This window comes from Haemorhous mexicanus, chromosome 24 (assembly GCF_027477595.1).
Source record: "Haemorhous mexicanus isolate bHaeMex1 chromosome 24, bHaeMex1.pri, whole genome shotgun sequence".
NCBI classification, from domain to species: domain Eukaryota; kingdom Metazoa; phylum Chordata; class Aves; order Passeriformes; family Fringillidae; genus Haemorhous; species Haemorhous mexicanus.
Window position 1 is genome coordinate 6,138,274 of NC_082364.1, and position 23,927 is coordinate 6,162,200.

Consider the following 23,927-nt stretch of genomic DNA (forward strand, 5'->3'; position numbering starts at 1 on the left):
CTCCCGGGGAGATGCTGGACCCTCCCTGCCCTGTTCCATCAAGGACTCCCTGCAGAGGTTGCAGGAATCAGCTTTTGCCTGCACCAGTTTCCCTGGGCAGGATTTGCTGTCCAAGCAGCATCAGCACTTCAGTCAGCTGAGCAGAACTGGCCAGAGCTATTCAGGGCGTGAAGAACAGAGCACAAAAACACATCAACAGCTCTCATCACCCCTCTGGGAGGTGCAGAGTCCACAGAAACACATCTGTGAACTCACCAGCAAAAACAACAGATCATGGAATATCCTGAATGGAGGGGACCCACGGGGGGTGTGGAGTGCAGCTCCTGGCCCTGCACAGACACCCCAAAATCCCACCCTGGTCCAAATGCTCCTGGAGCTCTGGCAGCCTGGGGAAATGTCACCATTCCCTGTGACCAGCACCTCTGGGGCAAGAACACTGCCCTGATACCCAGATAAACCTCCCTGGCCCAGCTCCAGCTGTGGATTTCTCCCCAGTATCCAACCTAAACTTCTCCTCTTTCCGTTAGAAAGGTGCTCACGTTGTTCTAATTCAGTCCAATCTGGGCTTGAACCTGAGAGGTTGAGGGAGACCAAACCCATTCCTACTCCCACTGGAGAGGCAAAACAACAACCTGGCTTTGGGGCTTGATTCCCCTCCCTCCCCTGTGAGGGTTTAAACAGTGACTGAAAAGGTTCCATGGCTTCCCCCACAGATCCCAGGATTCTTGTCAAGGTTTCCCAGGATTTATTCTGGTCACACAGAGCTGCAAAAAATGCCCAAATTCACCCCCCTTCCCAAGCACAGCCCTTTCCTGGTGGAGCAGGAGGGCCCTGCCTGGGGACAGCTGAGGGGAAAAGCAGATTTTGGGGGCTGGAACACAGCTCTGGATCATCTGACAGGGCCAGCTCAGAGCTGCTGCTCCTGTAAATCATTCATGCAGCACAGGCACGTCAGAGCCCAGGTGACATTTCAGAGGCAGCCCTGCTAACCCTGACACTGTTGGTGAGCTCCCTGAAATCTTCTCTTTCCCTTTTGTTTAAACATTTAAACACCTCTTTGCCTGAAAACCCACTGCAGCCAAAATCCCAGCGAGTTTTTACGATGGAAAAAAAGGAAAATAAAAAGGTCCTGTGGTTTGTTCTGCCTCGTTCTCCTGATTTTCACAAAATGGACAATCAGACCACCCATTTCCCTCATAAATTACTGCTCCCTCGCACCTATCTGGGCCCAAAAACTGAGTGAGGATTGCACCTAATCCTTCTCAAGGACTCCCCTCTCCAGGCCTGTCCCTGCTGGGAAGGACAAGCACAGCCCTGGATTCCCAAGCAGCTCCCACCAGTTTTTCTTTGGGGCTGCCAGGGATTTGCAATGTTTGTTAGCAAACTCTGCGAGCCAGAGCCCGGGGAGCCCAACTGAGAGGAAGCAATTAATCCTGACTTTTCCATAGAGGATGGATTATCTGTCAATAAGTGTCAGCTCTCTGGAGAAAATGAGATCCACAAATAATCCCAATTAGGCAGGGATCATCCACTGCAGCCCAGGGACAGAAAGGAAGGGAGGTTTCCCCTCTCCAGCCATGGAAACCACCAGGAACACCTGAAAAACGCCTTGAACACCTGCAGAACCACCTGGAAGAGCTGAGGCTGAACCCCCAGGGCTGTCCCAGCAGCAGGGACAGGTCAGCAGCACCTTCCCTCCTGAAATGCCAAATCTGAGCTGCAGCAAGAGCCGCAGTGCCCCTGCCACGCCCGGGGGGGTTCAGTGCTCAGGGCCCGGCTCGGCCCGGCTCGGCCCGGCTCTCCGGAGCGCGGTGCCCTCTCCCGGGAGCCCGAGGAAGAGCTGGAGCCTTCCCGGCCAGGAGGGGAGTTACTTCCAGGTGGTTCTGCAGGTGTTCAAGGCATTTTTCAGGTGTTCCTGGTGGTTGCCATGGCTGGAGAGGGGGAACCTCCCTCCCTTTCTGTCCCTGGTCCCCAGGGTCCCCACCAGGGACCCTCCCCAGGCTGGAAAGGAGGGACAGAGGTCAAAAAGTGCAGCCAGCACCGAGCACAGCCTGCAGAGGAGAGCTGAAGGATCACAGAACCAGCTGGGATCTGGGATCTGCCACCCTGCTGACACTGGGGTGGACGTCTCACCCCCCAGCTGGAATTTGGGGGGCTGGAAGGAGGAGCCCAGGTGGGGAGAAGCTCCCACAGCAGTTCAGGCAGGTTCTGGCCAAGCAGAGATCCCTTTTCCTTGCCAGCTTTGGAGAGCCAGAGAGAAAATCATGGGTATTTATAAGCAGAGCTGTCTCTAAGGCAGCAGTTTCCAGAGTCTAATAATAGGGTTTGGGCTGTGAGTGATTCAGGCAGAGCTGCACAGAGCTCCTGTCCCGAGAGCAGATTCCCAGGGAGCTGTGAGGGAAGGAGCCAGACCTGGGAATTGCTCTGACCCTCGGGATTCTCTCACCTGAGCAGCCCTGGCACAAGGCTCAGGAAGGGCTGCACCTGCTGCAGAGGGTGCCAGGGGTGTGGAAAAGCCACCTGTCCCCAAAATCAAGGTGAGACCACAACCCTGCCGTGCCCCGAGCACCGGGCAGGTCCCAACCCAGAGCTGGCAGTGTGAATCACCACCAAGGCCACTCCAGAGCCCTGGAGCTGCTGCTTGCTGACTCAAAGTGTTGGAGCTTCCCCAGCAGCTCCCACGGGAGGATGAAAAACAGGAAAGGTCAAAACAGCCTCGACTTTGTGCAAGGGAGAGAACAGGGCTGGGCTGGGCAGCACCTGCACAGGCTGTTCTGAGGCTGGGTCATTTCAGGGAGCAGCTCCCCACCCTGCTCCTCACCCTGAGCCTTCCCAAGCTGCTCATTTCTACACACAATTCCTCTGAGCTCCCTCAGGCTGGACAGGGGTTACACCAATGCCACAAGGAGGAGCCCAGAGCAGCTGGGTGGGACACGGGAGCTTCACCCTGTCTGTGAAAGGCGTTTGCAGGCTGTGTGATCTCACCCTGTCATTCACCTCCCCAGCAGAACCCATGGGCTGGCAGCACAGCGAGGGACAGCACTGCCCTGTTTGCTCCCAGGGACAAACACTCGCTGTGTTCCACTGGAAAACGCTGATAACTCCTAATCATGGCCAGGTTATCAGCTCCAGAACAGGAATCCAAGTGGGAAGAAAGGTGGAGCAGCCACGGTGGTTTCCAGGGGGTGTTTGCAGCACTGTGCCCACACCACCCACGGGCTGAGGCTGGGACAGGGGACAGTGACAGCAGCAGCAGCCCAGAGCTGCTGCAGACACTGCTGGGTGGTGCTTGCTGTGATTTCAGGCCAGGGCTTAGCAAGGGAAGAGGAAGGAGCAGGGCAAGCTCTGGTTTGGGTTTAGCAGCACCACAGAGCCCTGTCTGAGCTTTCCTGAGGGCAGAGCTGGGAGGGGGGAGAGGATGAGCACAGACACAGAACCTGGGCTCAGCCCTGCCCTCCCCAGCCACCACTGCATGAAACCCCCAGAGCTCCACTGCAGCCACCTGGGAAGGTGAGAGCTGCATCTCCCCAAGGATGGCACCACTTACACCCCCCCAAATCTGAATTTAGAGCCTCAGCTCCCAGCTGCTGCCCCAGGAGTGGGGTACAGTGAAATCCTCCGTGGTGTGACCATCCAGGCTCCAGGCAGGGCACTGGTTGTAGCATTAAAAAAAACTTAATGGGATTCAGAACCTCCTCCTGTTTCTGAGGCTGATGCTATGACTCAGCCCAGCCCTGCTGCTGATCCAGCTCCTCCTGCTCTGTCCCAGCAGGATCAGGTTGGATCACAGCCCTCCCACCCTGCTGAGAGCTGCACCCACCACCTGCACCAAGACATGGATCCCCAAATCTGCTCCCCAGTCCCCCAGCTCAGGCCAGCCCAACCACAGCCACAGCACGGAGGAGGTGCAGAACCTCCCCTGTGCTCCATCCCAATCCCATCCCATCAATCCCATCCCAATCCCAATCCCATCCCACAGAATTCCAGGGATGTGAGTGAAAACAGCTCCCTCCATCCAGCTGGTGATGCTGCACATTTAAAAATGGAAATGTAACAAGCACAGCACTGCTCTGAGGCACGTTGGACCCACGTAACACATCCTGGCTATTCTGGGAAACAGAACTGAAAAAAAAATAAAAAAGGATTCATCCTTCTCCTCTCTGGATGATTCCAGAATTTCTAAGATGCTGAAGTCTAGAAGTCAAAGGATCTTGAAAAAACCATTATAAATAGCAAACAAACACTTGGCTTCACAGATAACACAAACACTGATCCCATTAAACACATAATTGTCCCAGTTTGGTTCTTTCTTCCCAAAAGCAGAGGTTTAGCCCTGGAAATGTCTCCTGGACAGAGCAGCTTTGGCTGTTCCTCTGTGGTGCTCCATGGTTCACTCCTGGAGATTCCGTGCATTCCAGTTCATTGTCAGCCAGGTGTCCTTCCTCCTTCTCCCCTTGGAAAATTCCTAAGCTTTGTTACCTGAAAAAAACTTCCCTGGGTGAAAGACAGCAGGTGGGGAGAAGCAGAGGGGTGGGTGGGGGAGAGACAGAGAGAATTTGAGCTGGATTTTCCCACATTTGCAACCTGGAGCAGAATTTTCCATTTTTCTCTTCTCTGGCGTAAGTGGGAACATGGGGAGCAGCAGGGATAACCCATCTTATCTTCCATTTTATTTTCCATTTTTCTCTTCTCTGGTGTAAGAGGGCCATTTTATTTTCCATTTTTCTCTTCTCTGCTGTGAGAGGGGACACAGGGAGCAGCAGGGACAGCCCATCCCCAGGTGGCTGCTGGATTTTCCAATGGCTTCAGGCGGAGGAGCAGAGGCTGCCAGAGCTGCTCGGGGAATCCTCCCGGCACCATCCTTCCCACAGGGAGCTGCAGGGGCTCAGGGGGGCTGTCCAGGAGTGCCAGCAGACGCTCTGGGTGGGTTTTTGGGCTGGCCCAGGTGTGTCCTAGCCCCCCAGTTTCCTCCTGGGCTGCCTCCTGCGGGCCTTGAGGATGCTGTAGTTGGCGTAGCGCGTGTGCTGCTCCGACAGCAGCGGGATGTAGAACGCCCGCAGCAGCCGCGAGGACCTGGGGCAGCAGGGAGGAAAAGGAAAAGCAAATCATCCCCTCAGAGCCCAGCTCGCTCCTCTGTGGAAATACTGAATTTCAGAGGGCTGGGCAGCCCTAAAATCCACCCTCACCCCATGCCCTGCCCATGGAGCTGGCATTGCTCAGCCTTTCAAAAACTGGACCAGTGGAGCACGGAGGGCTTAATGATGTCTGGGTGAAATTAGCACCTTTGATTGGGTTGCTAATTGCTGGAGCTGTGCTGGCTGAGAGCGTTGTGAATGAATGTAATCTCTCACTCGTGGTACAGTCCAGGTTTGGACAAATAAAACCTCCTTCAGCAGCAGCTCTGAGCTTTGTGAGGCTTCAAAAATCCGAGCAACTCACTGAAATCGGGGCTGAGGCAGAGTTTTGCTTCCCCAGCACCACAGCTTCTCTTTTTGTGTCTTTAAGATCACCTGGATGGGAAAATATCAACCCTTGCCAGCCACAAGTGTCACCCCAGTCACAGGGAGCTGGGAAAAGCAGCAGCAGCTCTCAGATCTGGACTGCTGAGAGCTCAGGGATGGCACACTCTTGCTGGTCACTTCAGCCCCCAGCTCTGCTGCTCTGGACACCCAATTCTAGCGATTTCTTTTCCAGCAGAAAGATGAATTGTGTTTTGTTTGCCTGCACTGGAGATCTTTCAAAAACACAGCTGAAAAACAAAGGCAGGAAGTGCCACTGGGAGCTGCATCTCCCCCAGGGCTGCTGAGGCTCAGGCACAGCCAGGCTGGGCTCAGCCAGGACCCTCCCAGCTCAGAGAGAGAGGGAACCTTCACCTCCTGTCACCTCCCTGTGTCAGCTCAGCCACCTCAGACAGCAGATGGCACAGGGAAGGGGCTGGGTGACAGATGACAGGGAATATATTTAATGTTCTATTTGCATTTGCTGCTAAATTTGTCCCCCAGAGACGGAGTGAGTGGAGCCTTGATCAGCACTCAGCTCCCAGCAGCAGGGCCAGGGCTGCTCCAGGCTGGCTGGGCAGGGGCTGCTTTTCCAGGGGTTTTGGGCTCTGCAGGAGGCACTGCTGCAGGACAGAGCAGCTCCCAGAGCTGGAACCACAGTGAGCCTTGCAGCTAAGCCTGTTTCTGCCTCAATTTCAGGAGAAACAGCTCAAAAACTGCTCCAGCAGTGCCAGAGGAAGCTCTTGTGGGATGGAAGGAAATCCCAAGTGAAGATGTTCCAGATGTTCCCAAATTCCCAGACTAACATGGACTGGCAGCACTTGGACACCTGCAGTGGGGAGAGATCCCTCCTGAAACTGCATTTTGTAACCTGAGTTTGGTGACAGCAGAGCTCAGAGAGAGCAAGAGAAGGGAGCAGAGCAGGGAATGGCAGGAGGAAGCTGAACTCTGCCACACAGCCACCTGGGCAGGTCCCAGAGCCACCTGGGCAGGTCCCAGTGCCACCTGGGCAGGTCCCCAAGCCACCTGGGCAGGTCCCAGTGCCTCCCAGCCACAAGAAGCTCATGATCAAAGCTCTCTGAAAGCCCTTTAATGTTTGCACTTCCTCTGGAGGTTAAGTTCTGTACCAATACACACATTTCAGAAGTAATTCAGCTGCTTTAAAAACAAAAATATGGAAAACAACTCGAGGAAAACACCCTTAAAGGGAACAAGACAGCCTCTTATCAAAGCAGGGTAATGCTATGCTCCAGCAAGGTGACCCAATCACTCATTTTGCACTGAGAATTTTTTTTTTTTTTTGATGGAAAACCCAAGTGTTTGCAGCAAGCAGACAGCTCAGCCCTAAAGAGCTGGAAAATATGTGCTCCTCAGAGGGTAGCTGTGATATATTTCCCCTTTTCTGTGCCAAATTCGGAGCATTCAGCCAATATAGAATTAAATGGACCTTGGCAAAGCAGCTTCCTGAGGAGCATAATTAGCTGGTGGCTTGGAGTGCTCTCTAATTCAATTAGCAGCACCATTTATCAGAGCCAGCTGAGATTTACATTTGCACTTGCTGACGTCAATGGGAGACTCGCAGTGAGCCCCAAGCCTCCAGTGCAGCAGGACTGAACTGAGCTGCTGGGGTCATTGATTTCACTGATTTCATCCATTTTCACACAAGAGCTGCACTTTGGGCTGAGCTGGGGAGGTGCCTGATGGTTTGCAACCACAGAGCTGCAAACCTGACACCTCAACTCAGCTCCAAAGATCAAGCAAGCAGATAAAGCAGCTGTCAGAACACACAAATGTGGCTTTAAAGCAGAAATGCACATTTAAGGGCAAATCCTCTGCACAAGGAGTGCCTTTGATGCCTCAATTGCCTCATTAATAAAATTCATTGGCCACCTCCTTCTCCCTTCCCCAATGTTCCAGCAGGTTCTCCTGGAAAATGCAGCTCAGGGAAGACCCTGCCAAGGAAAGCTGCTTGTGTCAGGGAGCTGGGAACACCAGTGCCCCCCTGGGAGCTGCTCAAACATTCCCATCCTTGCCCTGCTCCCTGCAGGGCCCAAGCACCAGGAAGCAATCAGGTCTCTCGTGGAAAACAGGAGGGCACTGAACTCTGGCTTGGTTTGTTACAGAGGTTCTCCCAGTCTCTGTCCTGGGGTGACACCTTCATGAGCTCTGAAGGGCAAAACCACATCCTCATACAGCTGAGGAGGGTTCCTGTGCTTGCAGGAGTGCAGGAACAGCATTCCCAGCTGGACAGCCCTGATCCCAGTCCCTGACAGCCTGGAGGAGAGCAAATCCCAGCCTGCTCCTCACAGAGACACTGCAGCAAGGTGCTCAGGGAGCAGAGCCCTGCAGAACAGACCCCAGCAGGGATCTCCCCTTGGATTCTCTGGTGCCTGATCAAGGTGTGGCCCTGCTGCCTCCCCTCTCAGAACATTTGTCACAGCTCATCCCCTCTGATGGTTTATACCTGTCTTGAATCTGGCTGGGACAGAACAGAGTGAAAAGTCTCCAAGGAGGAGATGACATCCACCTCATTTCTTTGGAAAGCAACCCCAAAAAAACATTGCTTCAGCAGCAAGCTTTATAAAGAAATTGTTTGTTTCTTTATAAAAATTCTCCTCACCACCCTCCTCACAGAGTTTCACCCTCCAAAGCAACTTAGGTCATCAATTTTGCAAGCAGGAGTTTGACAAAGGCTCCATTTTGCTGGGAGTTGCATTCCAAGCTGCCCATGGAGCTCTCCTCCCTGCCCACTTCTGCAAACAGAAATCCCAGACTGCCCCTATCCCTCCCTCTCCAAAGTGCAAATCCTACCTGGAAGCATCAAGGAATGGCTTGTAGGCAATGGTCACCCACTCCTCTCTGTTGGAGGAGTACCTTGGCTCCCTGGGGGTCTCTGCTGCTGTGTCCAAGTCCACCAGGTAGTGGCACTTGGAGATGTCAATCTGCAGGGACACAAGACAGTGCTGGCTTTATTTCCTGGGGGTTTGGTTCTGTGCTCATCCACAGCAGCCCAAAGGTGAAATGCTTTGTGCAGGACACAGGTAACAGAATTTGAAGGTTTTCAAGCAAAACCTTTGTGGGGGAATCCAGCAGGAGACCACACTATGAAACCTCCTCCTTCCTGCTGGGAATCCTGTGTCTTCTCCTGCCTCACTCCCTCCAACTCTTCCTTGAGGGATTTCAGCTCACTCTCCCACAAAATTTAACTGCCAACTTCCTTGGCCGTGCTTGAGATCCCTTTTCTGCAGCACCTTTGGGGTTTAATGTAACAATTTAGGCTGGAAACAATTTAATTAGGTGGATAGCAGATGGCTCTGTGGCATCACAACTGAGTGGCAAATGAAATTACACCACAGGAAACGCAGCTGAGGATGCTGAATCCACGTCTTGCTCTGTGTGAGAGGAACATTCCAGGCCCTGGGAGAGGCTCTGGCTCATTAGCAGAAGGACTCCCAAACCACTAACCCAGTTTTTCTGGAAGTGATGTAGAATCATTCAGAGAAAGACAAGTTGCTGCCTCAAGGACCTCACTTGTCTCATCCTAAGTGCTGCCCTGAAAGGGCTGGGACTCCAAATTCCAGGTGCAAGCCATGTTTCTCTTGCATTTTCACATGTTACAGTGAAGCCAAGGATGACATTCCTCCTGCTCTGAGGGCCAACAGCACCTCTGCATTGATTTGGGGATTGACACAAGGCTTGGGTGATGCACAGACCTTGAAATGAAAGAAAGGAACGAGCTCTACTGAACAAACCTGCGAGGGATTTCTAAATTACATCCTCTCCTCTTCTGTTCCCCTTTCCTTTTCCTCCTCCCACTCTTTCTTTATTTGATACCACTGCTCTGCCAAGTGGAGGAGAGCTGGGTTGGATCCCATCCTGGCTGACAGGGGTGGGAACAGCCCAGAGCTGGAGCTAAGGGCACATCTGCTGCTGCCACGGGGTCTGGAGGGGGTCAGAAGTGAAGAGAAAGTGCTCAAAAACTCCTTTCTCTCAGGGCAGCTGCTGTTAGCAGCCTTCAGGCCTCATCTGCTGGTCCTGCTTGGATCTATCTTGGGAAGAAATAATATTCCTTATCTCTTTCTTAGCACTTTCAGAGGCAAATGCACCTCCCCAGCTGGGCAAGTGCAAGGTAAGTGCAGCTCGCTGTGATTAAGGAAAGAGAGATTGCAAAACAAGATCAAATCACTCTTCCCCCCGTGTCTCATAGCAACAGGAACACTGAGGTTCCCTCTTCCATTTCCAAGCAGAGCAGTAATAGATACTCACACCTGAAACAGTGAGATCACAGCCATTAATGGTTTTATCCATGGCTCAGATAATCCTCTGAACCATTTGTTTTCTCCCCTTTAAATGACCAACAGCCTTGTGCTGTTTAGATTTATCCCCTCTCACAGTCCTGTCCAGTTCTTGCTAATTATTCTTCTACTTTTAAAAAAAATCTGAATATGCTCATGCTCATTAATCTGGGGAAAGATCTTGATCTCTTGGAGTAATTAGAGAGTTTTAAGCCCTGTTTAATTTCTGATTTCTCAAGTCCTAGGCCCCTGAGCTTGCATGAGAAAGAACGAAGTTGTAGGGTGACATTAAGGAACAAGCATGAAACAAAAGTGTGTTTTGCTCTATTAGTCACAGGCTGGAGCAGCCAGCTGTCTGTGCTAAAAATAAGCCCCAGTTAAAGATTTCATAAATTAAATGCACTGCAGCAGACAGCTCCTCTCAGGTGGGAACATGCCTCCTTCCCATTTCCAGTAACTGCATAATCAGCCTCAAAATAAGAATTTTAACCCAGAAGACTGCCAAGATTGAACCTGTCAGTAATTTTAAACATGATTTTAAGACATTCCTATCTGTGCACTGGTTTAGTTTAGTTCAACCAGGAAATAAATCAATAATACCAATACACATTATCTTAGCAGAATCCCACTAATGCAATTAAGTTCCAAATTAAGTTCCTCCTCCTCAGTTGAAAATATGATGAATAGTTTTATATTTAAAAAGAAATAAAAGAGGAAAATTTCAATTCCTGCTCAGTGACAAATATTTTCTGTGGGGGACTTCAAATTACTCATTCCTGTGATCACATTAACACACTACACTAAACCCAAAACTGCAATAATTAGGAGTTCTTACTTCTGCTGCTTCTTTTATTATCATTATGTCTTCAAACTGGCAGATGAAAGGCAAACAGAAGCCACTCACAAGAATGGGGAGATTTCCAAGTGCTGCACAGGGACCAGTTTTGCTTTGGAACTCCCCAGGAAGCAGAAATGGGGAGAGGCATTGCAATAATTTAAATTATCCAGCGAGGTAAGGGAAGGAAAGCAGGAACAAATCCTTACATATCGAGAAGGCTCCTCCTTGTTCTGGTCATTCATGTCTGCAGGAATGATCCTGGTAGCCAAGGGCCCCTTGGCAAAGGGTTTGGGGAGCTGGCCCCGGAATTCTGACAGGATGAACTGGAGCTGCCAGCTGCAGAGAGCAGGGAGAACACTGTGTGTGAGAGCCCCAAAACCAAACCAAGGACTCCATCCCCAGGCACACCAGGGATTCCCAGGAACCTGTGGCCACTGTGCTCATCAAAAACCTCCAGAATCCTTTATTTGGGTAATTTTGAGCCCCAAAACCAAACCAAGGACTCCATCCCCAGGCACACCAGGGATTCCCAGGAACCTGTGGCCACTGTGCTCATCAAAAACCTACAGAATCCTTTATTTGGGTAATTTTGAGCCCCAAAACCAGAACCAAGGACTCCATCCTGAGGCACACCAGGGATTCCCAGGAACCTGTGGCCAGTGTGCTGATGAAAAACTTCGAAATCCTTTATTTGGGTACTTTTGAGCACCAGAACAAAGGACACCATCCCCAGGCATTCCCAGGGATTCCCAGGAACTTGTGGCCAGTGTGCTGATGAAAACCTCCAGAATCCTTTATCTGGGCACTCTACCAGTGTTTAGGACACTGCTGGTGACACCAGAGATCCCTGGTGACACCAGAGATCCAAGGGTGAGGGCTCCCCACGCCCGTGACCGTGCCCCCTGTCACCCACCTCCCCTGAGTGCACCTTCCCCAGGGCAGCACTCACTTGTCAGGCAGGAGGAAGCTGCTGGGGAACCTGTGCCACTCCTTGCCCACACAGACATGGACTGGCCTCCCCTCTGGCACCGTGTGGATGCTGGGGTCAGTGGCAATCCTGTGGAATTCAGGGTACAGGTCCAGGGGCCCGTGGTAGCCTGTGGCAGGCAGAAAACCATCATTAAAGTAAGAGGGGTATTTAATGAAAGCCTACAAAAATTGTTCCCAGTATATATTTTTAACTGGTAACTCAGTGAATAAATGAACTGGACTATGTCAAGAAGTGGCTGCATTCAAAGCTTCCCCTCTTACCCTGGGTGCCCCTGCCAATTTTATTCACATTTCCCTGTCATGGCTGTCAATGGCCACCAAAACCCAAAAAAATGCTGATGAGGTGGGAAGGCTTTGATTCCATCTCCACTAAGGACTCATGCACCTAATTCCAGTCTTACACAGGAAAATGCTTTTCCAGGTGGAATTATCTATTTGAAAGCTGAAGTATCTGCTTTAATACCAGTCAGGTTTTAGATCAGTGGAGTTTACTGGTGGAAGGTGAAGAGGATTTTTAAGTGATGTAATTCTGTATGTATGAATTCCCATCCATACATACATAGGGCTGAATGTATAATTAATAATTAATTAATGGTGACCAGCAGAACTTACTCCTTCCCCTGCAGCAACAACACCCAAACTTCTCAAGGACAAACTTCTCCACAAACTATACTGCCTGCAGGACACAGGTAACAGAATTTGAAGGTTTTCAAGCAAAACCTTTGTGGGGGAATCCAGCAGGAGACCACACTATGAAACCTCCTCCTTCCTGCTGGGAATCCTGTGTCTTCTCCTGCCTCACTCCCTCTAGCTCTTCCTTGAGGGATTTCAGCTCACTCTCCCATGAAATTTAACTGCCAACTCCCTTGGCCATGCTTGAGATCCCTTTTCTGCAGCACAGCTCCTGCAGCCCTGAGCCCAAGAGCCAGGAGGGCAGAGGGCAAATGTGAAATACCAACCTTTGAATAAGGCAACAGAGCGTGACAGTGACAGAAGGCCAAAGAGGAGGACAGTCCCCAGGGCCAGCCAGTTGGAGGACACTGTGTAGTGCTCCAGGCGGTAGCGCTGGAAGATGAAGTGGTAACATTTCTCAGGGAAGAGATTAAAAAAAAGAGAGACAATACGAAGTTACTCCAACTCTGATCCATTCAGCAAAATTCTCATTTTTCAGAAAGCTCTCACAACAGTGTATCCCCCACCAGATTTTTAAATTCAGAGCCATCAAAATGCACAGAAACTCATAGGGTTTAGTCACATTTAAGTGATCATTTGGGGTATTTCAGCTCTTTTCCCTAGGAAGGCCTCTGGACCTAAAGTGCTCTCTCAGGGGCTCCAGCTGGGCTGCTCCCAGGTGAACCAGGGTCCCTTGCAGAGGTTCCCTGCACACTCACCTGATTTTCCATGCTGGCCTGAACTCCTGCCTAACACAAGCTCCATGACCCAGATTTCCAGAGTGACCTCTGGCTGTTTACCCTGCCTGCACAAACCACAGCTTTGAAGTGAATAAAACACCACAGAGCACATTCTGCATCCAGCTTTGAACACGGGTCACTCTGAAACTGATGAAAGAAAAACTGATAAAAAGAAAAAAAATTATAAAATAAAGGTGCTTTAGGTTTGTTTTCTTTTCCAGTTAAAAAGCCTTTCTGGGAATAGCCAGGAGGAAATACATCCAGTCCTTGCTTTGGTCCCTCCCTGCTGTTCTGCAGGAGTGGTTATTCACTCCCTACCCTCAGCTGGTTTCTGTTTCTCTTGTCCTGTTTGCATTTTTCTCATAACATCCACTCAGTTTGGAGGGAGAGAGTGACAAGCTTGTCCTGCTGGTGGGCAATCAGTTCCAGATTCTCAGCTGGATGCTCCATACTGGGCAAAACGTCATCAAACAGTGGCAAAGTATGCAAGAAATGTACACCAAACTTTCCTCAAGCCGTAGTTGCAAAAAAAATAAATGAACATTGCTCTGTGATGTTCTGAGAGCACAGAGGAATTCTCAGTCAGAGCCAGGAAATTGGTGACATTCCCAGCTGGATCCTGTGTGAAGGCAAGGACTGGAACTCATCTGGGAGTGATGGAGATCCAGAGTGAGAACAGGGGAAGGATGAGGGGCTGAGGGTGGCCAGGAACTCCAGCAGTGCTGCCCAGCAGGACAGAGGAGGAGCAGCAGGGTGAGGCCAAACAGCTGGAACAGGCTCCAGCAGGGACTCCTGGCTGCATTCCTGAGCCTTTTTAACAGCAGGAGATGAATAATTCTGAGCTTTGGGAAGGTTTCTCTCAGTCTGTATCAGTGCTTTGCTCTCTGAAGTGTTTCAAGTGATGTTTACTAAACATCCAGTTTTTGGCTGTTCCAAATGTTCAGTGCAATTCCCAACATTTAAATGAGATCCTTTTGCCTTTTTTCAGCCCAGTGAGGGAGGGATTCCTTCTGAGACACATCAAAATGCATTTCCTACACACCCACATTGCTGCCCTTAGAGCTGAGCAGCCAAGGAGGCACAGCTCCAGCAGCAGGTTACTGAACCCTCAGGAACCCCTTGGATTTTGGGTGGTGTTGGCACTACAGCACCACAACTCCAGGAACTCCCACTTGGGACTGGAGATCAACTCAAAGTCACCATGAAATAACAGCTGGGAAATATTCTCAGCTATTCATTAAAAACCACTAGAATTTACCTGAAGAGCAGAGAGAGCCACAGCACCAGAGAGACAGATGAGGGGGTAGATGGGGAAGAGAAACCTCTCTTCTTTGTGGGGCTGGCTGAAGAAAATCAGGATCCAGATGTACATGGGAGCCAGGGTCAGCCAGTAGGGACGGCCCAGATTCTGGACTGGAAGAAACAAAACCTCAGCAAAGGAGTAATGCAAGAATTCCTTCTCTCACACCCAGAGCCCACTCTGGAGACCCAAACACACCCTGTCCTGAGCAGCCCTGTTGCTAAAACCCAGGTAACACACCCAGCCAGCCAGCAGGGCATTTTCCTCAGAGAATATTTGCAGATTCCTACAATACTGACAACTCCAAGGGCCTTAGGAAGAGCAAAAGCAGAAAACAAGTGTTAGTGGATCCAACAAGACACAAAAGCCATCAGGAACTGCCAGGTCTGAGGAGGCAGACAGCAGTGCTGGGTTTCCTGCTGGGCACTGCACACACAAAGATCAGAAAGGGCCTCCTCAGGAGCTCCCCTTCCCCTCCCAAATGGTTGTTGGGAGCCTGAAGTTTGCCCAGCCTTCATTGCCTCATTACAAAAATAACACCAGGAGAGGTCTCCCAGGCGCCTTCTGCTCAACAGAGGAAATAACTGATTCAAAAATAACAACAATTACCCTGAATTTCAGTCGCACTGAGGAGGGCTCCTCACTGCCTGACAATTTTCAGTCCCTTTCCCACCCCTTGCTACTCCCAACAGCAGAGTTAAGCAATTAAGCCAACGGCATTTCACAGACAATAAGAACAAAGCACTTGGCAGAGTCGCTCCTGCTGTTGAGTACAAGAACACCAAGTGAACAGCAGGAAATCTTGCATTTACAGGAGCTCCTACTGAGCTTTTACTGCTTTCTGAGAGTTTGTCACTCACAGCCAAGGAACAGACATAAGCAAACACCCCTTAACATACATTTTCATCGAGGATTGTGTTACTGTTTGTTGTAGGCAGGAAAAAACCAGAGAGAGCAAAGCACTGACTGGACTGATGAATCTGGAGGCTGCTGCTGAGCCTTGGTGAATTTTCCTTAGGAAAACAGCAGAAAGGAATTTACACTTCCCCTCTGCAGTCACTTACAAGTGTCATGTGCTCAAACTGATGTCATTTTATTCAAGAAAAGGCCCACTGTGAAGTAGGGAATATTCTGTTCCTCTTTTTTCTGTTTTTTTTTTTTAAACTCTCAGTGTATCCACACCCACAGGGACACTTCCCAGAGCAGGGCTCAGTCCTGGCAGCTGAAAAACCCACAGTGCCCAGAACAGTCCAGCTTCAATCCCAAAAGGTTTCGACCATTTCCAGCTGCAGACAAGATGGGAACAACACCAGGTTCAGCTTCTTCCCCCTTCAGGATTACTGACTGGGCCTTCCCTGATGCATTAAATGTCACAATGAAGCTTAGGAACCACACACCTTGTCAGGCCTGCTTTTTTTAACACATTTTTCCTCTTGAGGTGGAGGCAAGGAACAATCCTGAACCCTAATGAGCTCCAGGAAGGTTCCTGCTGCTCCAAAGGCTCTCACTGCTCCCAGTTTCACTTCCAGTGAGGAAAAGCTGCTCTTTGGCAGGCACTCACCACGGAATTTCTGCAGCAGGCACTCCATCAGACAGGTCAGAGGCAGCACGAGCAGGGCCAGCACAAAAACCACATTGAAATTCAGAAAGCCATTGATGAAATAGAAGTACCAGGGTTCTGTACCTAAAGGGTGAGAAAAAAGGAAAAAAGAGGTTTGAAACACAGGCAGGAGTGGATGGAGCAGCAGCTTTGGCCCTTCTTTGCCTGACACAGCCCACCAGAGTACCTCACACTCACACCTGCCCAAGAAATTTCACTGTCTTCCTGCTCAGAAATGATTTTTCTCCTTATTTTTTCACGGGGGTGAAGAATAGTCAGTATCACACCTGCTTCTCGTGAGTCCCAGAGCACTCCAACAGGCAGCAGAACTCTGTGACAGAGCCCAGCCCTGCATTCAGAGGGACAGCAAGGGAGCAGAGGGGGAAACCTGGAAAACTGGGAAATTTGACCCCAAATTCATTCTTTCTTTCTAACTGCAGAGGAGTCACACAAAACCTCACAGTGCCATGTAAATCTGGAGTGAGGATGTTCATTCTGGGTTGGCAGGACCAGAAAAGGTACCAAAAAGGATTAAGAAGGAAAGGAGTTTGTATTCTCACGTCACCCCACCACAGACTCTGCCACTAAATGCTGGGTTTGGTCCCTCCTTTCACTCAGCACTATTTAAATGTCCCAAATTCAGCCTGTTCTGACACCAACAGGAGCCAGGCAGCTCTGCCTCCACACTTGGGAACTGGCTGCAAGCTCTGGAGGATGTAAACTGAAAGAAACTCCAGTCCAACTGTCATTTATTTAGACTCTTAATTCAGGATGCTTAAAGCCCTTAACAATGAGGAATGCCAGTTCCTCTCCACACATTTCCCACTCTCTCAGTGTGATTAGCTCAATCAGCCAGTAAATGACACGCGGGGGCTTTAATCACTGCACTGTTGTGACATGTGTCACATGCCACAGCAATTTCCTGCAATCAGAGCCACTTACATCGGGTCCGTGTTGAAATTAATCAGACAACTGAATAGCAGCAAGGAAAACCCGAGAGCTCTGCAGCTCCTGCAGCTAAAAAAAGGGGAGAAGCTGCACTGGGGATGTCACAAACATGGCACTGGAGTCACTGCCTGGCCCAGCAGCTTGGGTTTATAGAGGAAACCCTGAGTTATTAGCTCTGAAAGCAAACAGCAATTATATAAATAAGTTCTAAATCTTTGAAGATCAGTCCAGAAACCATCCTGTCGCCTTTCTGGCTGCGATGGAAAGCAAAGGGAATTCACCCTGAATTCACCTCTCTCTGCTCTGGATTCAGATTTGGCAGCCTGGGGGTCAGGAGTGAAGGACACTCCATGAAACACAACTCCTCCACAATGCAAACACAGCCCAGATAACTCTGCTAATAAACAGAGCAGCTGCTCTGAAGCACAGCCTTCACCAAAACAAAAAAAAAGCTGCTCGCTCACATTTTTTTGCAGTGTGACTGAATTGCCCAGAAAAAAACAAGCACTGGAGCCTCCCCTCCTTCTCCAATGAGGGATTTTCTTCTCTGTGAGAGGCTAAAAAAAATAAGAAGGGGGAAAAAAAGAGGAGAGAACAGTGCACAGCAGGCAAAGAGCAGCAGGCAAAGAGCAGCAGGCTGGCTCAGCGGTGACGCAGCCATTCAGGGGCACTCAGGCTCAAAGCCTCCCAGGGCAAAAGGGATTTTATTCCTCTTATCCACATGGCTCAAGGTGAACTGAGACAGAACTGCAGCCTCAAAAAGGAATGACCCCACTGCAGGAGAGAAGTCCTGGCCCAGAACATCATCCTTGAAGCAGGGAGGGGCACTGAGAACTCTCCGTGCTCAGGGTAATGGGAACATGCAAATGTTCCTGCAAGGATCCACATCCCAGAGCTGGGCAGGTGTGGGATCCAGGACACTGACTGGTGGAAGCAGTGGGGAAGGAACAGCCAGGCAGCTCCTTTCACGGTGGTTCCATGGGGAAAAGCAGCTGGAAGCTCTGTCAGAACCCAGTGAGAAAATGCTTTGAATTCTGAGGTCTGGGAATGGCCCCAGGAGCAATTCCAGAACTCAAACTCAGGAGTGAATCAAATTTAGCCACGCTGCACCTTGACCACAGGAATGGTGAGGGCAGCTCAGGCCAGAGCAGGGGAGCTGTAAAAGAGCTTTAGGACAAGGAGCCCCACCCTGGGCTGAAGCCTGAGTGCAGGAACTGCAGCTGGCAAGCAGTAACTAAGCTGCAATAATTTGGTCATGAGTCACAGCCCTCGTTCTGATTCAGTGCTGCTACAATGAACAGCCTGCTCGCTGCAGCTCGTCTATTCTCACTCTGCTCAGGAAGCAGGGCTCTGCAGAGAAAGGTGGCACAGGAGCAGCTCCAGCACCTTCCACCCAAGCTGAATAAAGCTTCCCAAAGTGGGACAAAGCTCTGGTCACAAATTAAGTACACAAAAACACCCCAAAGCCTCAGAAACTGGGATATACTCTTGGCAGCTATTTCCCTTGGCTGTAGAAATCTAACCACTCCAGGGAAATATTAATTGCACAGACAATATTTATGTAGAGGGAGCATATTGCTAAAGACAGAGGGAAAAAAATTAATTGAATCTTGCCTCAAAAATACTGCAGTGCTTACACTGGAGACGATCTGGGCTGGTGACTCTGTCCCCATCATGTGAACGTTGGGAAATCCCAGCTTCCAGAGCCAAGAGGGATTGGCCAGCCTTTCATCTCCCCTGGCAGTGTTATTTTTCCCCAGTGTTTTGAAGCTCTCTAAACACACAGCGTTGTCCTGGCCACACTGCATTAAAGAGCAATTCCAGGCAGGCTCCTTTACTAGCCCGAGGATGTTGTATGAATGTCACTGTGAATAAAACTCTTCAGGACAGATTGGTCCCTGGAGGCTTCTGCAAACAACTCATGCACCAGTGTGGAAAAGGTCAGGCACAAGGCCCTGCCAAAACCTATCAGAAACAGAGCCTGGAGTTTACTTACACAAAACTCCCAGCCCCACACTTCAGAGCCTTCCTGCAGAGGCCAAGAGCCATGGCAGAGCAGCTGCTGTCCTGCTGTGCCAGGCACAAGTGACAAATCAGCACTCAGCACCAACCAAAGCAGCCCCTCAACCCAAGCAGGGAAAGCCTTGCTGCTGCTCCTCACTGCTGAGCCCTCCTGGAACAGCTCCTCTGGCCTCAGACAGACACAGAGATGCTGCAGGCATGCCCTGGTCTCTGGCAGCCCTTCTGAAGCTCTGCTAGAAATCAATTTCCAGCTCTAGAAGTGCAGGATATGGACAGAAAGAAGTGTGGATTCCACACCATTCCTCACTTTCCCGAAGTTCTGCAGCCTGACTGTGAGGAGCAGCAGCCAGGAACAAGAATCAAGCTGACAAACACAGACAGGCCACTTGTGCCAGCCAGTGAGACACCTCCTGGCAGTTTCTCAGGAGTGGAAAGTGAACAAAAGCAGCTCAGCTCCCAGCGTGGAGGAAGCAGCAGCGCATTGCCAGCTCAACAGAGACATCCCGTGTCCAGAAGCAGCAGCTGCAGCCCCCGGAGCTGGCAGGAACAGAAGCTGGCAGCTGCTTTTGCTGTAGGGCACAAAAAGCACTGCCAGCCAAGGGCCAGGGCAGCCAGAAAACCTGGGGCTGCCTCCCTGGCTTGTTATCCCCAACTCACCGTAGAGATCAGGCCCGTGGGGGGTGAAGACGTTGTACAAAACGATGTTGAGAGGTGCCACCACCAGCTTGCCATAGTAATAGCTGTCCACCACCACCAAGGGCACCTGGGAGAAAGCAGATTTTGGTTAAAGTGCCAGCAGCTCCAGCAGGTTTTCCTAAAGGAACTCATCTCTTCTGCTGCCATCCATTCCCTCTTTGTCTTGTGGCAGACACTCACCAAAAACAGGATCAAGGACACCACACACCAGTTCAGGAAACTTTTCCACCTCTTCTTCAGGATCAACAAGTCAAAGGCAATAGGAAGCCTGCAAGAGAGACCAGCTGTCAGCTGGAGGCTTTGAGAACCCCACTGCAGCTTCTGCTGCCCCTTCAAAGCAAGAGACAGAGCCACCACTTCACTGCCTCTGCTCCTCCTCCAGATTCATCATCCAGCTCGGGTTTTACCCAAATTAATGCCAGGAAATCTGCCCAACCTGAGTTGTTCAAAACCCAGGAATGCTGTAGCACTGATCCTGGGCTAAGCTGGCAGCTCAGTGCCTGCTGGTTCTCCCCAGGCAGGTGAAAAGCACCTGAGAAAGGGCAGGAAGTGCTCCTTACCCCAGAGCTGCGCTGAAGGGCCAGCCCAGCAGGGCTCCAGCAGCCACCCCCAGCACTGCCACCGAGGTCCTGTCCATGTACCAGCCTGTCATGGCCACCACCGTCGTGTACATGCAGAAACTGCTGGGCAGGAAAGCTGCAACACAAGGGGATTGAAGGTCAGCACAGCTCCCCCACACTTCACCCAACACCTGCAGCAAGTCTTACAGTGGCTGGGAAAACAGGTACAGCCAGGCAGAGGGGACAGCACACAAAGTGCCAAAGGGTCAGCCTCCTTCCCTAGAACAAAGGCTCTCCAAGGAAGGCAGGCCAAGAGCCTGTTTAAAAGGCACTGCAATATTAAAAACCAGGAGGCAGCAGCAGAAACAGGCCTGGAAATTGTAACACAGAGAGCAAAGTTTGAATCAATGCTTATTCTGTCATGAGAATACAACAAAGAGCACCCTGGAGATGTGATTTTCTTCCCTCTGAAGCTTTGTCAGTGCCAGGGCCAAGCCAACTCACCTGCAGAAGCACAGAACATCCCCGTGCTGAGCACCAGGAAGGCCAACATCAGCCTGCTCACGTGCAGCCCAAACTTCTTGCACACAGCCCTGGGGAAGCAGCAGAGAAACAAATACCACAAAATAGCCCCAGGGCAAGAATCAGCAGCACCAAGGCACGAAGAAAAACAAACAACCCATGGAGCAGCCTGAGAGCTCTGAGCTGGGGGATTCCCAACACTCAGCTGCTGCCTCTGCCCTGGGATTTCAGACCCCGAGTTACCCCAGAACTCTGGGTGGGCCTGGATTCTCCCAGCTGTGCTTGTGCAAATCTCAGGAGCTCGTGGCTGCACTGCTGCACACATCCATCCATCCCCTCAGCCCTCACCAAACCCCACCATGCAAAAAAGCCACAGTTCATCTCTTTAAATCAGAATGTGGATGAGAAAATACGTTTCAGTGCTCTGGTTGAAGAGATGAACTGTGGCTTCTGGCAAACAAAAAACTCATGCATAGTAGTGGATTAAAAATCAGGAATCAAGAGGCAGCAGGTAAAAATAAAAATCCAGTTTAGACAAGGTGATTTCATGTTAGGGCTACTGATTTTAGTGGCTGTAAACAGCACTGGCAGAGAGATTTCAGACAGCAGCAATCAGCGTGTTCCAGTCAAATTCACTGTGATAAGCAATCACAGCACCAGACTCTGCTCAGTCTGCAACTCCCACCCTGCTTGCTGCCAGCAGTGAGGAAACGAGTGGAGTCAACAAAATGCTGGAGCAGAGGTGTGGGTGGGAGATCTGGGAGTGCAATTTTGTCCTAATTGTGGCGTTCTGACCAACATCTTGGCGAGTTACCACGAGAACTTGTATTTTCTCATCCACACACGAGCCTCAAAGCCTATTTCCTGTGACAAGAACTGTCCCTGGCAGTCCCACTGCTCCCACACATCCCCTGCAGACACTCTGACACTCACTTGTAGAAGTAGAGTTCACAAATGCAGCTCAGGAAGGCCAGGAAGCATCGCAGGAAATAGAAGATGAGAACCTAGCAGACAAAGAGTCAAATGAGGCCCAGGACACAAAATGGGCTTGTAAAACATCAGTGGAAACCCACAAACCCTTGGAAATCCTTCCAGGGAGGTCAATGTTTGTCAACAAACCAGTTTTATGAACATGAAGTCAATTTCAACCATGTGTTATAAACACAAAGTCAATGTCAACACCAAACAGGGCGGCCGTTTCCCACACACTAAATGTACAATTCTTCCTCTCAAAAGCAGCTTCCACACACCAAATTTACCTTGTTGGTTTGCAGAACCCTGGCATGGAACCAGGCTGGCAAGGCATGGAGCCACAGGTAAGCATAGGAGCGGATGGCGTAGGCAGGAGAGTACTCCCAGGTCTGAAACCCCTTCCCATAAATGAGGTAGTGTGTCTACAACAGAGATCAAATAAATAAATTAACACGCAGCACACAAAGCAGAGTTTCCCACAAAGCAGAACGTTTCCAGAGCATAATATTTCTATTGAAACAGAGGGATCAGCACAAGGCTCTGAGTAAATCAGCATTTGCACAAGCCAACTGGAGAGTGAAGGAGAGAGCACAAGGTCCTAGATAAAGGGGTATTTGCCCAGGGCAGGTACAAACTGCCAGTCCCAAGGGCAGCAAGGGACTCACCGGCTCCCAGTAGTTAAAGGTCTCGTCACAATCCGAGATGTTGCTCAGCAGAGCTGCACAGAACCTGGCCGAGATGAGACACTTGAAAGCTGTTGATCCTTCAGGGGCCCAGACGTGCCCTGCTTTGCTCCCGGATGATCTAATCCAAAAGAGGGGGTGGAGGAGAAATAAAAAATTACAAAATGCAAAAGAAAAACTCAGCGACGAGATCACGGCGCACAAGGTGACAGCGAGCAAAGGGCTGAGGGTGGCATCAGGGCAGGAGGGATGGGGATGGCGGTCCCCTCACAAGGAAGCAGCACCAGCCCCTCAGCACCCCCAAGGCAGCCGCGCCGGGGACGCTCCGGCACCGTCCCCACAGCACGGACCGCCCGTGTAGAGCCCGGCACCGGCAGCCCCGGTGGCCTCGGTAGCCCCGGTGGCCTCAACAGCCTCGGTAGCCCCGGTGGTCTCGGTAGCCCCGGTGGCCTCAGCAGCGCCGGCAGCCCCGGTGGCCCGGGTGGCCCTGGCAGCCCGGCAGCCTCAGCAGCCCCGGTGGCCTCAGCAGCGCCGGTAGCCCCGGTGGCCCTGGCAGCCTCAGCAGCTCCCGTGGCCTCAGCAGCCCCAGCGGCCCCGGTAGCCCCGCTCCGTCCCCGGCAGCACCCACTCGTTCCGCGTCTCCTCGCTGCCCGCGGGCTCGGGCCGCCGCCCCGCCGCGTCCCCGCCGCCCGCCCGCGGCCGCTGCCGGGCCCCCTTGGCGGCCATGCCGGGTACGGGCAGGCAGCGCCCGCCGCCCGCCGCGGCCAGGCCCGAGCAGCTGCGGCAGCGCGGCCGAAGCCGCCGCCGCCATCACGGGTGTGGGCAGCGCGCTCCCTGAGGGCGGCGGGAGAGCGACAGGGACCGGGAGCGACACAGGGACAGGGACCGACAGACGGACAGGGACCGAGAGCGACACAGGGACAGGGACCGACAGACGGACAGGGGCCGGGACAGCGACACGGACAGCGCTGCCCCGCACACCGAGTCCATCACCCATCTGTGTCCATCCCCCACCCGCGTCCATCTCTCACCCACCCGGTCTCCGTCCCGCACACCCGGGTCCGAGCAGGCTCCATCCCCGCCCTGCCCCTGCCTGCCTTTTTGGGCAGGAAAGTGAGGGAATGGGGAACGCACCGACGGAGAATGTTCTTTATTTGGTACCCCCTGAGATCAGGAGATGGGGAAAGGACAGCACGGGAGGGATGTGGAAGGGTTGGAGCGTGTCCAGGGAAGGGAATGGAGCCCCAGGAGAGGCTGAGGGAGCTGGGAAGGGGCTCAGCCTGGAGAAAAGGAGGCTCGGGGGGGACCCTGTGGCTCTGCACAACTCCTGACAGGAGGGGACAGCCGGGGGGGATTTGGGATCTGCCCCCAGGAACAGGGACAGGAGGAGAGGGCACAGCCTCAGCCTGGGCTGGGGAGCCCCAGGAGAGGCTGAGGGAGCTGGGAAGGGGCTCAGCCTGGAGAAAAGGAGGCTCGGGGGGCACCCTGTGGCTCTGCACAGCTCCTGACAGGAGGGGACAGCCGGGGGGGGATTTGGGATCTGCCCCCAGGAACAGGGACAGGAGGAGAGGGCACAGCCTCAGCCTGGGCT

At 51.7% G+C, this 23,927-nt stretch overlaps 1 protein-coding gene across 1 annotated transcript; it reads right to left on the bottom strand.

Annotated features, from left to right (window-relative positions):
- Positions 1–4,020: 4,020 nt before the first annotated feature.
- Positions 4,021–23,147, bottom strand: ALG9 (ALG9 alpha-1,2-mannosyltransferase). Its single transcript, XM_059867057.1, is given in 16 exon segments — positions 4,021–5,073; positions 8,310–8,440; positions 10,838–10,967; positions 11,581–11,728; positions 12,581–12,710; positions 14,292–14,446; positions 15,895–16,017; positions 19,561–19,666; positions 19,780–19,867; positions 20,160–20,295; positions 20,664–20,752; positions 21,615–21,685; positions 21,941–22,075; positions 22,319–22,457; positions 22,965–23,096; positions 23,098–23,147. Coding segments are annotated over 16 exon segments (1,884 nt in total). The 3' UTR covers positions 4,021–4,952.
- Between the last annotated feature and the right edge of the window lie 780 nt (positions 23,148–23,927).